Raw genomic sequence first — 15061 nt, 5'->3', positions numbered from 1 at the left:
TTGGTACCGTCAAAGGTTTAGCAACTACAAAACGGTCCTTTTGGCCGGACGAACGGCCCGTCTCTCTGACTCTCTCCACGCGTCACGCCGTCGCGCGCTACCTGCCGAGCGCTGCCGGCCGGGAACCGGGGTCCGACCCAGTCCTCCTCCCGCCATAATTTAAATCCCACAGGACTCCAAATCCCCATCCTACCCCTCCTCCTCCAACCAAGAGCGCGTGCCCTTTTCGGCCATTTCGTCCTCTCCGTCGTGTGCTTCCGAGTCCAAGGTTATCGAAACAAAACCATCCCCATCACCGAGTGTCCTGCTCAGCGCAGGCGGCACGGCACGCGAGAGAAGGCAGACATGGCAGGGCCTACGCCGACGTACTCCGCCGTTGTGGCGCACGCCTCGGCGTTCCTCGCGGAGCTCATCGCCGACCCGCTCCTCCGGCGCCACCTCCTCTCGGCCGCAGCCGCCGCGGACGGCGGCGGGGGGCAGCACACGGCCGCGACGCTCCAGGCGCTGTCCCTCATATCGGACGCGCTGGACACGGTCCCGTCTGCCTCGCCGTCGCCGTCGTCGCTCCGCGCCGCAGAGCGACTGCTGCTGTCCCTCCCCGCGGCCACCCCGCTCTCCTGCCTCCTCTCTGCGCTCGCGTCGGCCGCCCGACGGCGCGGCGGGGCGCCGTCCGCCGCTTCCGCCGTGCTCGACCTCTTCGTCCTCGATCCCGCGCTCGCGCGCCACGAGCTCGCGCCCGCGGCATTCGAGGCGCTCTTCGCGCCGCGCCTCCTCCCCGTGATGCGGCACTTCGCCACGCGCCGCGCGTCGGCCGCCGCCGCCGTGGCATCCGCGGCGCAGGGCGACGAGGACAGATCCGTGGAGACAGTCGCACTGTCGGCGATGAGGGTGCTGTCGCTGATGAGCGGCGCCCAGGCGCATGAGATGAGGGGCCTGGAGCGCGAGTACGAGATGGTGCTGGACGTGAACTGCAAGGCCTACGCGCTCTACCTAAAGAAGATCCTCAAAGCCGGCGAGGCGCCAAGGATGTCGCCGCCGCCGCCTCCTCCAGAACTTGTATTCACAGTAGGACAGCACGAAGACGAGTACGAGAACACGGGCTACGAGGAAGCCTCGACGGACGCCGACGACGGGGCCGTCAGTTCGCAGAATGGAGTACGGAATAATGTAAGTCTACATAGACACTCCATTCTTTCGCATCCATTTCAGCGTGCTCAACGGAGTAGTCCAGACTCCAGATTCACAGCAGGTTGCCGGTGATTTCTGTAGCCAATGTGGGCGGAGGCGGAGGGCGACCTGTACCTGCGGCAGGGCAGCGTCAAGGGCCGGAGGGAAATGATGAGGCCGCCGAGCCTGTATCCGCAGCGCGTGGCTCCGCACCTCATAGTGCAGCAGCAGAAGAAGCAGCCGCCACAGGTCGGGAGAGGAAGCCCGGCGTCCAGACTCCGGGCCGGCTACTCGCCTCCCACGGCTTCCGACGACAGCACGGAGGATTCTTCATCCGAGCTCTACACCGGAAAACAGGTGTGTGCTTTATGTGCTGCATGCCTGTAGCTGAACCTTGACGCGAACTCAAACTTAAACAAGTTCTTTGAAGCCGAAATTAGAGAGGTGTTTAATTATCGGCTGAAACTAGAGAAGTTCATTGGTGCTCAGCTCAAGTCATTTCTTATGAATCGCAGCCCCGAAGAAGATTAACAGTACACATCCAGTTCATGATTAGTTAGCATATGCACTGGTTTCAACATGGATGCCGGCCTACTGCAAGTAAAAAAATATGAACTTTGAATTAGGCAACTTAGACTCGTTTGTCAGTTTACGATAATCCCATTTTAATAACTAGACCTGGTCTTATTTACTCTGAAAAGCTGACATTTTTTTGTCTACATTCTTACTTACCTTCTCACAAGTCATAACACATTAGAAACCAAGTTCATCACTATTTGTTAATCCTTATGTAAACTAATACAAAAGTATTTAGATCTAAACGCTTTTATATTAGTTTACATAGGGAGTATTTCACAACCTGAAACTAAACCATCAGGGCGTTTGGATAAATGGTCTGGATTCGACAGATTTGTAAAACTAGTGTTTCGTAATTGGCACCCTGAAATCAATAAATTCTAACTCCCCCATTTCGTAAATAGAAGATGTGGGTTTTAGATATTGGTATCTGTACGGATTTTCAACTAGAAATTTACTAAATTCATACTTCCTCCGTCTCAAAATAACTGTCTTGACTTTGTACTAGCTCTAATACAAAATATTACTAAGCTTAAGACAGTTATTTTGAGACGGAGGGAGTATAATTTAGATATTTATCAAGGACTTCACCAGGGAGCGGCGCCGCACATTAGTCTCCCCGTGCGGCGGCTCCCTTCCATCCATTCCTTGCATGCATGCATGCAACATTATACGAACATGACATCATTAATCTTCTTTCTATTTTGTATTTAAAAAAATTATCTTTCAAACTGTTATCATTAATTAATGATCCGTTGTCATCACTGAATTTTTTGCGACGAGATCTTCAAAACTAGATCCCATGTCGATATGTTCTGATAACTTTTATTTTAATCGGTACTTACCAGATTACTATCACTTACTTGTCGCATTATTTGTCACATAGTTCCCACATTAAATCAACTTGGTTATCAGGCTTATGAATATCTATATACCCCACTAAAAAACTTGATTCATTGTACTTGTGTTGGTTCATGCATTTACTTGTTTATTGATAATGCTTTAATACCCACTTTTTAGCTTCACATAACATTGCAATGCTTAAAAAGTATAAAATTATTGTACCGATAACTATGTATAATTTTTGTGACAATTATACATCTGTAAGATGACAACTGTGATGGCATAAATGTGACAGCTAGGAATGATGAAAAAAAATCAACGAAATATGCCAACATGAGATCTTATTTTGAACGTCTCGTCGAGACGAATCTAACAGTGAAGACGAATCTCCAATCAAATTATTAATCTGTGAGATAAATCATTTCTAAAATTCAAAAAAGCATTTGATACGATGATGTAAGCATGATGTAAAAGATTCTTGCATGTGGACGAGGCTATTCTAGCCGTTGCATGGGAGAGCTGTGGTGTGACGCCTCTCTTTAGATTTTCCCATTTATCAATCAAAATGATTATTTATGTAGAACAAGTCAATGTTAGAATAGTTTGATACCATGCTTTCTACGAATTCATCGAATGGAGGTAATTCTAGAAAAGGAGTTATGATGCATATGTTCCTGATGAGTTGTGATAACCCCATTCGCAAGTAATAACAATGGATAACCCGGTTTTAATTTAATTGGTTTTACACGTTAAAAGATATATAACATGCATGAAAAAAATCTTGCCATAAGTGTTGTGATTTTGTTTTGTAAATTTCAGTAGTAAGTTAGTTTGTAGTTTGATTCGTTGAATATTGTGGTAATGACATTTTGGGAAAAATGTACATCAGCCTATAAATAAATTTAGAATGACCCAGTTCAACAGCACAACTAAGTACTCCCTCCGTTTTTACTTGCTCCGCACATTAGCTTTGACTGAAGTTCAACTTTATGAAGTTTGACCAAGTTTGTAGGAAACATTATGAATGTTTACATTAATACATTTATATGATGTAAAAATATATGCAGTGATGAATCCATTGTTATTGATTTGATTTTTTGTACATTAATATAATTTTCTACAAACTTGATGTAAGTATTTAAGGTTTTACTTTATAGAAACCTAATATGCAGAGTAAATAAACGGAGGGAGCATATGAGAAGTTAAAGCTTCACACACACAAAACAACTAGGATGAATATCTAGATGACAAAGCATATAATATAATGGCTGATTTGCTATATTCCTAAGTAGTTTGAGAAATATACAACTGTCCTCTTGTACTTTTCAAACTGAAACGACAAAGAAGTAACTAATTATTTTTTACAAATAATGAACCAAAAGTCACAGTCGTCAACTTAGAAAAAGGTATTCATTCATGGATTCCGAAATATTCCATCCGTGCTTAAATGTAAGCCACAATTTATACATTTAGATAGATACAGATGTAGCAACACTTATAATGGGCAGTGGTATGAAGGACGAGGATTTGTGGCTCTGGGGTGCTATCCCCCTATATGTATATATATATAGAGAGAGTAATATACTCACTAAATACAAACGGCATATACTATGTATGGTGGGCCGGAAAGTAAACAAAGTTTCTCAATGGCCCTGTTTGGATACTCTAACTTGGTTAGAGGTTAGAGTTAGATTCTAACTCTAGACTAACCCTAAACTAACTCTAACCAAAGAGGTGTTTGGATGGAAGAGTTAGATAGCCAATAAATGCACTTATTTCAATCATTTGGCTTCTTTATCTATGATTTTGTATGGTGGAGGAAGAGAGAAAAGTAATTTTTTTGGACCCCACCTAACTCTAACCCAAAAAAGCACCTCTTGGATGGGTTAGATGCATCTAACCAGCTCTAACCCACGTGTTTAGATTTTTGAGGGTTAGATGAGTTTAATTTAACTGACTCTAACTCTAACCCTAGGATGCAAACAGCACCAATACTACTAACCAATGCAGACTTGTGGGTCTAGGTTTAATTAATGAATGTACTATTAGGACATGCAAGACAGGGACATTTAATTCATGTGTGTGCTAGTGAGATGAAAGACAACAGATAGTTACTACCATAAACACTGTATTGAAGCTCAGCTGGCACGGTCCAATAATTATAAACAAAAGTGTTTGCATGTGGTGTAATTAGTGTTAATACATCTTTTTTGGACCATAAAAATAGACAGCTACATACTGGTTCGTGGAATAAGCCAGTATAAAAGAATGACTAATTACATTGTTTTTTAAGAGAATAAGTGCTTGAATTAGTATAATATTACAATTCAAAACTTCACACAAAAATATAAAATCGTGAAAGATATTTTATGAATAACAAAACTGCATGCATCCTTAAAAATCATGCATGCATGTGGTTGCTAGTAATCAATAATTTAAGTGAGTCATGCATGCTTTTACTCTTGTGTGGGTCCGGTCACCTAAGAAAGCACATGCATGCCGACATATACCAAATGTTGAGCAGCCTCTCACGTATGCATGGGCCCATGTGTGCAGAAAAGTAGAATCATATACGAGACATATGATTCAATGTAATTATCTGATATAAAAGTTTATACAAAGCATTTATGTCATATGTTTTAAATCCCGAATGAAAGTGCGTGGTGGAGATGTAGGGGGTGCAGCACCTAGGATGCACTATGCAATTCCCGTGGTATGAACGGCTACCATACTACAATCCCGGAAATTATTGCAATGGGAAGTTTCGGATATACAACCACGACTAGTTATTTTATGTGACTGAGATGTATAAAATTTAGGATAACTTGTGAACAAATAATCACTTGGAAACATCCAACCATCCTCATCTTCTTAGGCCATCTACTACGGGGGCGCTAACACTAGGCGACAAAATTGTTTTCCTGCTCACTACGATGCGATTCCCCGTCAAAAACATGATATTGCCTAGCATTGAAGCAAACTAAGTCACTGGGCGCCTCATCCTTTTTCTTTGCACAAATCAAAGTTAATTGGTCATGAGGACTAAGGCTGGAATTTTAACTCGAAAGCCATGAGCTAAATGAGTAGCCCGTGACTCAGCTCGACTCGACTCGAACTCGTTGACTAATGATTGAGTTGATTTTTAATCTGAGCTTGTTAACAAAAAAAAGTTTAACATGTCGAGCTAACGAGTTACTCGTTTAGCTCATTAAGCTCGTTAATCAGAAGGGACGTGAGATAAGTATCAATATTTTTGTAGATTATTTTCATTTATGGAGTGTACAAAGTGTGTCTTTTGTGTAAACTATTGATTGTTTGATTTGTGTAGAAGGTTCTATGTTTATAAGTATATTCTTGTAGATTAATTGCATACATAATATGTATATCTTGTTATTCACGTCTATAACAAGCTTAACGAGTTAAATAAGCTAGCTCGTGAATTAGACGAGTTGAGGTGAGTTTAAATCTAAGCTTGTTATGTTAACGAGTCGAGCCGAGTTAACTCGTTGTCTTAATGAGCTCTAACGAGTCAAGCTAAGCTAACTCGTTATCTTAACAAACTTTAACGAATCGAGCCGAGCTGGCTTAACTCGACTTGAATTCCACCCCTAATGAGGAATTATCCTGCTTTTTAATTTTGGAAACAAAATAATTTCAGACCTCACCTAAATATACAAAAGTTCAAAAAATTACATATTTCCTGAAATATTTTGATTTTGAGTTTCCAAAATTCACCTAATTTCAATGAATTTTAACATAATTTTAAATTTATTTTGAAATCAGTTTGAATTTGCATCTTAATTTCAGGGAAAAAAATATTTCAGACCCCAATGAAATATGCAAAATTTCAAAAATTTGTGTGAAATTTCGTTGAGATTTTTAAACCTTATCCTGGATGCCAAAGAAATTAATTCCCAAAGAATATCAATGGAGGCTTCTTCAACTAACTCGCTGGTTTTCCGGTTTCTTTGGCTGCTAGGTCGGCTTGGTGTTGAGGAGGACAAATTTGCGATTCAAGTTTTTATTTTTATTTTTGACAATTTTTATGTAAGTTGACAGGATTTGCAATTTGAGTTTTTTTGTTTATTATAGAGAACGACTCTATGGTGAATTTTCAATTTGTTTTTTTTATCTCTAGCGTCTAAACAAATGGCTAAGCATTGGAGATGACCTTAGTCACCCAATTTCACTAGAGTTGTCCATTTTCAAATATGTTTTTGATAAAAACACGTCTAAATGTACCCGGCATTGATTTGAAGCGGAGATTCGTGTTGGTATGTTCCTTTTTATTTTCCTTTTCATTTTGATTATGTCATTTAGATGTGTAATACTTAGGGTGGCCTAAATAGAAATAATTATGAAATTGAGTTCTTAGCTTCTTTAGAAAAAGCTCAGTAAAAGAAGACATGTAAACTTCCCGGGAAAAAAAATACTCCCTCCGTTTCTAAATATAAGTTTTTTAAGCGATTTCACTAAGGGTCTACATACGGAGCAAAATGATTGAATCTATACTCTAAAGTATGTCTATATACATCCGTATGTAGCCCTATTTAGGAACGGAGCGAGTACTACACAACCCTCGTTTGCTTCTCCGGCTGATCTGCTGATGAGCCATCTCTCCAAAGCTGAGTTCCCAATGTTGTTGCCTTGTCTCTTAGGAAAAGCAAGCGGCGTCCCCACTGTCCAAGCCACGCGGCGACGACGGCGCCAGCCGGGCCCGCCTCTCTCCGGAGCACTCAAGGTAACCATGTCACCCGCTTCCGGATACAGCATTTCCCGCAACCTAGATTGCACCGATGCCATCGATGGAGACACGCGCTGATGGATTTGAATACATACAGGTCCTCGATGGCCGGCGACGCCGAGCTGTCGCGGCTTCAGCAGCAGGCGGCGACGACGCCCAAGGACTTCGTGTGCCCGATCACGAGCCAGGTGTTCGACGACCCCGTCACGCTCGAGACCGGCCAAACGTACGAGCGCCGCGCCATACAGGAGTGGCTTGACCGCGGCAACGCGACGTGCCCCATCACGCGCCAGCACCTGCACGGCGGCAGCCTCCCCAAGACCAACTACGTCCTCAAGCGCCTCATCGCCGGCTGGCGCGAGCAGAGCCCGCCCGCCACGCCGATCACACCCGCGACTCCCCCGACGCCCGCCGTGCCGAGAACACCCGCGCCCGCGAGGATGGAAAGCCCGGCCCCTGCGTTCAAGATCAACTCGCCGTCCCCGGACACCACCGGCAGCCAGGCCAGCGCGCCGTCGCCGACCAGCGTCATCGTGCAGGCCACGGTGGAGAGCGCCGTCAGCGAGCTCCGCGCCGCGGTGTCCTGTCTCTGCACGTCCGAGGAGCTGGCCGAGTCGGAGAAGTCGGTCCTCAGGATCGAGCGGCTCTGGCGCGAGGCCGGCGCCGCCGAGCAGGCCTTCTTCTCCGCGCTGGCCAAGCCCGCCGTGATCAACGGCTTCGTGGAGATCCTCTTCAACTCCGTCAGCGCGCAGGTGCTGCAGGTGGCCGTCTTCCTCCTCGCCGAGCTCGCCTCCCGCGACGACGGCGTTGTGCAGACGCTGACGCGGGTGGACACCGACGTGGACTGCCTGGTCGCGCTGTTCAAGAAAGGGCTCGTGGAGGCCGTGGTGCTCATCTTCCTCCTATCTCCTTCCGTGGAGCAGCTCGTCGAAATGGACATGGGCGAAGCGCTGGTGGCCACCATCCGACGAGCCGACGAGGCAGACGCGCTCAACATGTGCGTCAAGCCCAAGTCCGCGTCCGTGATCCTCCTCAGCCAGATTCTCTCAGAGTCAGGCGTCGGTCGGGAGAGCACGCCGCCGGTGCCGAGGTCCGCTCTGGTGTCTGAGAGGTTCGTGAGGAGCACGGCGCTGGTCTTAGAGGCGGAGCAGGTGGAGGTGAGGGTGGCCGCAATGAGGATCCTGATGCGATGCGTTGGGGAAGACGGCCACTGCCGGAGCAGCATCGTGGAGAAGCTGGCGGTGGGCGCCGTCCTAGACGCCTTCCACGTCGTCGGCGACGCCGACAAGTTCGAAATCGTGCGGTTCCTCTCCGAGCTTCTGAAGCTGAGAAAGTAACGGAATCAAATTCCACATTCCTCCCACGATTTATAAGTGCTGACTTGTCAGACCCCATGCATAACCCTTATCCTTCAGGCGATCGGCCGCGGAACGTGTGCTTCGGGCCATCAAAGAGGGGAGCTCCTTCAGCATGATGCACACGCTTCTCGTGTATCTGCAGTCCACCACGCCGGAGCAGACCCCCGTCGTCGCTGGGCTTCTTCTTCAGCTCGATCTCTTGGTGAGCTCGAACTTCTCGTACCGCTTGCTTATTCAGATCAGCTTGCAGAATGATCCATATATCCTGATGATTTCATCTGATCGTCAGGTGGAGCCGAGGAAGATAAGCATGTACCGCGAGGAGGCGATGGACAGCCTCGTGCAGTGCCTCAAGAACTCGGATTTCCCGAGGAGCCAGCTCCTGGCCGCCGAGACCATCATGAACCTCCCCGGAAAGTTCTCGTCGTCCGGGCGGCCGCTCGCCCGGTCGACCTTGCTGAAGCTCGCCAGGGTGAAGGAGAGGTACCGTCAGTCGCAGGAGCTGAGCGTCGTTCGTGGCACCGACGGCGCCGAGGACGACGCGGCCGGGGAAGAGAAGGCGGCGTCGGAGTGGGAGAGAAAGACAGCGTACGCGCTGGTGAGCCACGAGTTCGGGCTGGTGCTGGAGGCCCTGTCCGAGTGTCTGGAGAGCAAGAATGCGGAGCTGTTCGCGGCGAGCCTCGTGTGCGCGGCATGGCTCGTCCACATGCTCTCCCTCCTCCCAGACACCGGCGTGCTCGGTGCCGCGCGTGTCTGCCTGCTCCGGCAGCTCGTGCTCGTTCTCAGATCTGCGAAGCACGGCAGCGACCGGGCCCTCGCCATGGTGGCGCTCAGGAGCTTCATGAACGACCGTGGTTGGTTACTGGCTGCTCGACGATTATTATGCCGATAAGTTGTAAATTAAAACACTTATCTCCTTTCTGATTTATGCTCAAAAACTTGTCACGTTTATTCAGAGGGAATGCAAGACATCACGACGTACATCAAGGACGTGCTGAGAACACTGAGGGAGCTGAAGAAATCGTCCGGCCTCGCGTTCGAGATGCTGAAGCTGCTGTCCGATGGCCAGGAGTCTAGCATCGTAAGGCTCAGCGTTACCATCAATCCGAATAAATTCAGAAAAAAAAATCCATATTCACAAATAGTACAAGATTTATGTTTGCTGAAGAATGTTTCTCGTTCTTGTGGCAGGACATGTGGAACCACAAGGAGCTTAACAACGCCGATTGCAGCTCGAACGGCGAGGTCACGTCGATCGTTTATTACAAGAGCTACATCTTCTCCGGACACTCTGATGGAACACTAAAGGTTGCTCTTCCAAAATGTCCATGCATGCTTAGAGCTATACAGGTCACTTATAGTTTCAGTTTCTGAATTATGAAAATATAACACTCAGGTGTGGGAGGGAAGCGAGAACATCCTTCGCCTCGTCCAGGAATCCCAGGAGCACACCAAAGCAATCACCAGCTTGTCAATCCTGCCTTCGGAGGAGAAGCTCTACAGCGGATCCATGGACCGAACTATCAGGGTAACAATGTTTCTTCCTCCTCAAGATCTAGGAAAGTTAATTACACCGTGTAGAGTTCAGAATGAAACCTGTTGGCTGGTACGTATATGCGCAGGTGTGGCAGTTCCGGGACGGCCTCCGGTGCGCAGAGGTGTACGACACGCGGGACCCCGTGCAGAACCTGGCCGTGGCGAGCGCCATGGCCTGCTTCGTGCCGCAGGGCGCCGGCGTGAAGACGCTGAGCTGGAACGGCGGCACCCCCAAGGTCCTGAACCCCAGCAAGTCCGTGCGGTCCATGGCGCTGGTGCACGGCAAGCTCTTCTGCGGCTGCAACGACGGCAGCATCCAGGAGATCGACCTGGCGAGCGGGACGCTGGGCGTCATCCAGCCCGGGAACAAGAGGATCCTCGGCAAGTCCAACCCGGTCTACTCCCTGCAGGTCCACGAAGGGCTGCTCTACACCGGGAGCACCCCGCTCGACGGCGCGTCGGTCAAGGTGCTCTGCTCTGACCCGGTGTGATTGTTCCGGCGATTGATGTTTTGTGAGTGGTTTCTGACGACGGTTTGGGGGCGTTGCTGCTGCTGGCCGGATGCAGATATGGAACAGCTCGAACTACAACCAGGTTGGGTCGATACCGTCGGCGGCGGAGGTGCGGTCGCTGGTGGTGAGCGCGGACCTGGTGTACCTGGGCTCCAGGAACGGCGCCGTGGAGATCTGGTCCAGGGAGAAGCTCATCAAGATCGGCGCCCTTCAGGCTGGTGGCGCCGGCTGCCGGGTCCAGTGCATGGCGGTGGACGCCGACGGGGACGTCCTCGTCGTCGGAACATCTGACGGCAAAATTCAGGTCAGGGTCGTGGTCTTATTAGCCAATAATGTATGAAAGCAGTTCTTACTTCTTACACTGAGAGTTCCGTTCATTTTCTGTCTACAGGCTTGGGGATTGACTTGAGCAGATGCAGATTGTCGGATACAGGGTGGTGATGACGGAATCAGTGACCTATCTTTGTGCAGAATGTGACTAGAATGCAGATTTATACAGATAAAAATGGCGTATACTTGTAATTTGTACTCCCTCCATCCTAAAAATAACTGTCTCAACTTTATACTAGCTTTAGTACAAAGTTATATTAACGTTAAGACACTTATTTTGGGATAGAGGGAGTATGTAATTTTCTGTCATGCTTTTGCAAGGAGTGCAAAGTGTACATAAGTGTCATCCTCTTTTCTGGATTCACAAGAGAATTTGGTAGCTAGGGTTCGTCGGATCTCACAGAAGAGAAAGGTAAATCAGGAAAACTGGAATTATAACTATAAGATATAGGATTGAGAGTGCTTCGGTACACCCCAACAAAACGTATAAGGGCATAATGATCATACGAAATGAAACGTAGACCCACTCGTATCGTATACGTACACGTTTGATTAAAAAAACACAATACGATCTCCAGCCGCCAAAGGAAACGCAACCAGCCAGCCACCGAGAGAAAAACGAGCCAGCGATCGCGCGCCTTCCATCCATCATGCGATCAACCAGCCACCATCACGCCAACCGTCTAGAGAAAAACGAGCCAGCGATCACGCGCCCGCGCCTGCCGCCGACGCCGCGCCCGTGCGTGCCGCGTGCCGCCGACGCCGTGCGGGGCGCGGCGGCGGGGCGCGGCGGTGCGGCTGCAGGCGCAGCGAGCGGGGCAGCTGCAGGCGGAGGCAGCGGCCACGCGCATGCATAAGCCAGCGGGGCGCGGCGGCGGGGAGCGGCGGTGCAGCTGCAGGCGCAACGAGCGGGGCAGCTGAAGGCGGAGGCGGCGGCCACGCGCATGCATAAGCCAAAAATAATTATACGCGTATACGTATTAGCTGAAACAGACGGAAGGATTTTTTTAAAAATATACCGATCATCCCCCTAATTATGAAGAGGTATCGGTTAATCTGAACCTTTCTTGTGTTTAGGAAGGGTGTACCTAGTTCTCACGAACCGCGAGAGCCGCCACCGAACACCGCAGCCGAATCCCTCCTCCTGTCACATCCCCTACCTCACCTTCCTTCCCTTGCCGCCGTCTCACGCGCCCTTCGACAAGGTTCAGATGGCTTCGAGGAAGGCGGCGAAGGGGCCTTCTCCGGCTGCTCGTCGATGGTGTAGCGCTCGCGATTCTTGGATCCAGGGCAGCGGCTCCTGGTGAGGTTTCCCCGTCCAGTAGGGTGGGCTGTCGAAGGTCGGCTTGGGTAGTCGGCAAACTACTAGCGGGTTCGGGCCATGGCATCGATGCCATGACGACTGACAGTGTTATTTTGTATGCTCCCTACTGTTCTGTCTAGGTGCGCTCCAATCTCGTCGGACTTGGCCGTGCTGGCTGGCTAGGCGCTCATCGGTTTGTGGGTGTAGCAGAAGGTTTGGATCCAGATTAGCCTGGTCGGTTCCATCCGGCCACGGCGATGATGACGCCTCCCGCGGGTGCCGGTATGCTTCTTGGAGATGTTATTCGGGTCCGCGGTATCTTTCCACCTCACTGCTTCTCGGGTGAAAATCGTAACTGCGGTGGGTGGCGATAATGCTCAAGGCGTCGTGTCCATTCTGAAGGCGTCGCCATGAGAGATTTTGTTGGTAGCCATTATTTGTGTTCGTTGGCAGGAGTATATGGCGTGTACCTCTTCCTCCAGGAGGGATCCCTAGATCTGACTCTCCCGGATCGGATGATGACGGAGACTATGGTATCGTTTTCCCTCATGAGGGTATTGTTTTATAGCAGATGCTCAATGAAGGGGTCAATAGCTGGAGTGGTGTTGTATGTACCTGCTACTGCAACAAAAGACCTTCCAACAGTGCCAGAAACAAGCGTGCTGACGGGAGACTATTCTTGTCTTGATACTCCTCAGCAACGGCACCAGGAATCCTTCTGCTACGACTACGCCTTTAGGGACTTCCTTGGCAAATATGCAAAGGATTCCCCCGTGGCCTTGGAGCCTTGCGTTGGTGTTCCCTCGAAGCGGAAAGGGTGATGTAGCACAGCGGCGGTAAGTATTTCCCTCAGTTTTGAGAACCAAGGTATCGATCCAGTGAAGGATTATCACAAGTACCTGCACAAACACAAAGAGCTTGCACCCAACGCTATGAAGGGGTTGTCAATCCCTTATAGATTGTTTGCCAAGTGAGAACTGAAAGCAAAAAAGAAACAAAGCAAAGTAAAAGCAAAAGTGGAAACGGTAGGTGTGAATAGACCCGGGGGCCGTAGTGTTCACTAGTGGCTTCTCTCATGAAAGCAAGTAGACAGTGGGTGAACGAATTACTGTCGAGCAATTAATAGAACCGCGCAAAGTTGTGACGTTATCTATGGCAATGATTATATCTATAGGCATCACGTCCAAAACAAGTAGACCGATATTTTCTGCATCTACTACTATTACTCCACACGTCGACTGCTATCCAGCATGCATCTAGTGTATTAAGTCCAAAAGAACAGAGTAACGCCTTAACCAAGATGACATGATGTAGATGGACAATCTCATATCTACGATAAAAGCCCATCTTGTTTCCCTTGATGGCAACAACACGATGCGTGCCTTGCTGCCCCTACTGTCACTAGGAAAGGTCACCGCACGGTATGAACCCAAAACCAAGCACTTCTCCATTGCAAGAATCATAGATCTAGTTGGCCAAACAAAGCCCAAGACCCGGAGAGACTTACAAGGATACCAAATCATGCATATAAGAAATCAGCAAAGACTCAAATATATATCATAGATAATTTGATCACAAATCCACAATTCATCGGATCTCGACAAACACACCGCCAAACAGGATTACATCGGATAGATCTCCATGAAGATCATGGAGAACTTTGTATTGAAGATCCAAGAGAGAGAAGAAGTCATCTAGATACTAACTACGGACCCGTAGGTCTGAAGTAAACTACTCACGAGTCATTGGAGGGGCGATGATGTTGATGAAGAAGCCCTCCAACTCCAAAGTCCCCTTCGGCAGGGCACCGGGAAGGGTCTCCAGATGAGATCTCGCGGAAACGGAAGCTTGCGGTCGCGGAAAAGTGTTTTCGTGGATGCCCTGATTTTTTCTGGATTTTTAGGGAATTTATAGGCCAAAGACCTAGGGCAGGGGAGCGCCAGGGGGGCACAAGCTTGGTTGCCGCGGCCTCCCCCCTAGCCGCAGCAATAGGGCTTGTGGGACCCCTGTGGGCCCACTTGCTTGGACCTCAAGCCTCCTGATCTTCTTCCATTGTGGAAAAAATTATTTCGGGGATTTTATTCCGTTTGGACTCCATTCCAAAATCAGATCTAAAAAGAGTCAAAAACACAGAAAAAACAGGAACTGGCGCTTGGCACTGAATTAATAAGTTAGTCCCAAAAAAGATATCAAAGGTAAAAAAAACATCCAAAGTTGACAAGATAACAGCGTGAAACCATCAAAAATTATAGATACGTTTGAGACGTATCAAGCATCCCCAAGCTTAACTCCTGCTGGTCCTCAAGTAGGGAAGTGATAAAGAATGAATTTTTGATGCTTTCATGCTACCTAGCATAGATGTCCTTTGTAACTCCTCTTATGTGACGTGAATGTTCAGATCCATTAGATTCAAAACAATAGTTTGCTATTGACGTGGAAACGATAATACTTCAAGCAAACTAGCAAAGTAATCATGAACTTTCAAAATAACAAGGCCAAAAGAAAGTTATCCCTACAAAATCATATAGTCTCGCTATGCTCTATCATCATTGCACAACGAATTTAAATCATGCACAACCCCGATATTGGCCAAGTAATTGTTTTCACACCTTTACTTTCTCAAACTTTTTCAACTCTCACGCAATACATGAGCGTGAGCCATGGTTTTAGCACTAAAAGTGGTGTGGAGTGT

General features: G+C 48.0%; 1 protein-coding gene across 1 annotated transcript; it reads left to right on the top strand.

Annotated features, from left to right (window-relative positions):
* The first annotated feature begins 313 nt into the window (after window positions 1-313).
* Window positions 314-11242, top strand: LOC123439681 (putative E3 ubiquitin-protein ligase LIN). Its single transcript, XM_045116369.1, has 12 exons — window positions 314-1167; window positions 1270-1524; window positions 7245-7327; window positions 7428-8663; window positions 8746-8890; window positions 8978-9542; window positions 9645-9769; window positions 9880-9996; window positions 10085-10216; window positions 10311-10691; window positions 10792-11040; window positions 11128-11242. Exons 1-12 carry the CDS (start codon window positions 346-348, stop codon window positions 11143-11145), a joined length of 4128 nt encoding a protein of 1375 aa, XP_044972304.1. The 5' UTR covers window positions 314-345; the 3' UTR covers window positions 11146-11242.
* Window positions 11243-15061: the final 3819 nt, after the last annotated feature.

This window comes from Hordeum vulgare, chromosome 3H (genome assembly GCF_904849725.1).
Source record: "Hordeum vulgare subsp. vulgare chromosome 3H, MorexV3_pseudomolecules_assembly, whole genome shotgun sequence".
Classification (NCBI taxonomy): Eukaryota; Viridiplantae; Streptophyta; class Magnoliopsida; order Poales; family Poaceae; genus Hordeum; species Hordeum vulgare.
This window is presented reverse-complemented; position numbering and strand designations above follow the sequence as displayed.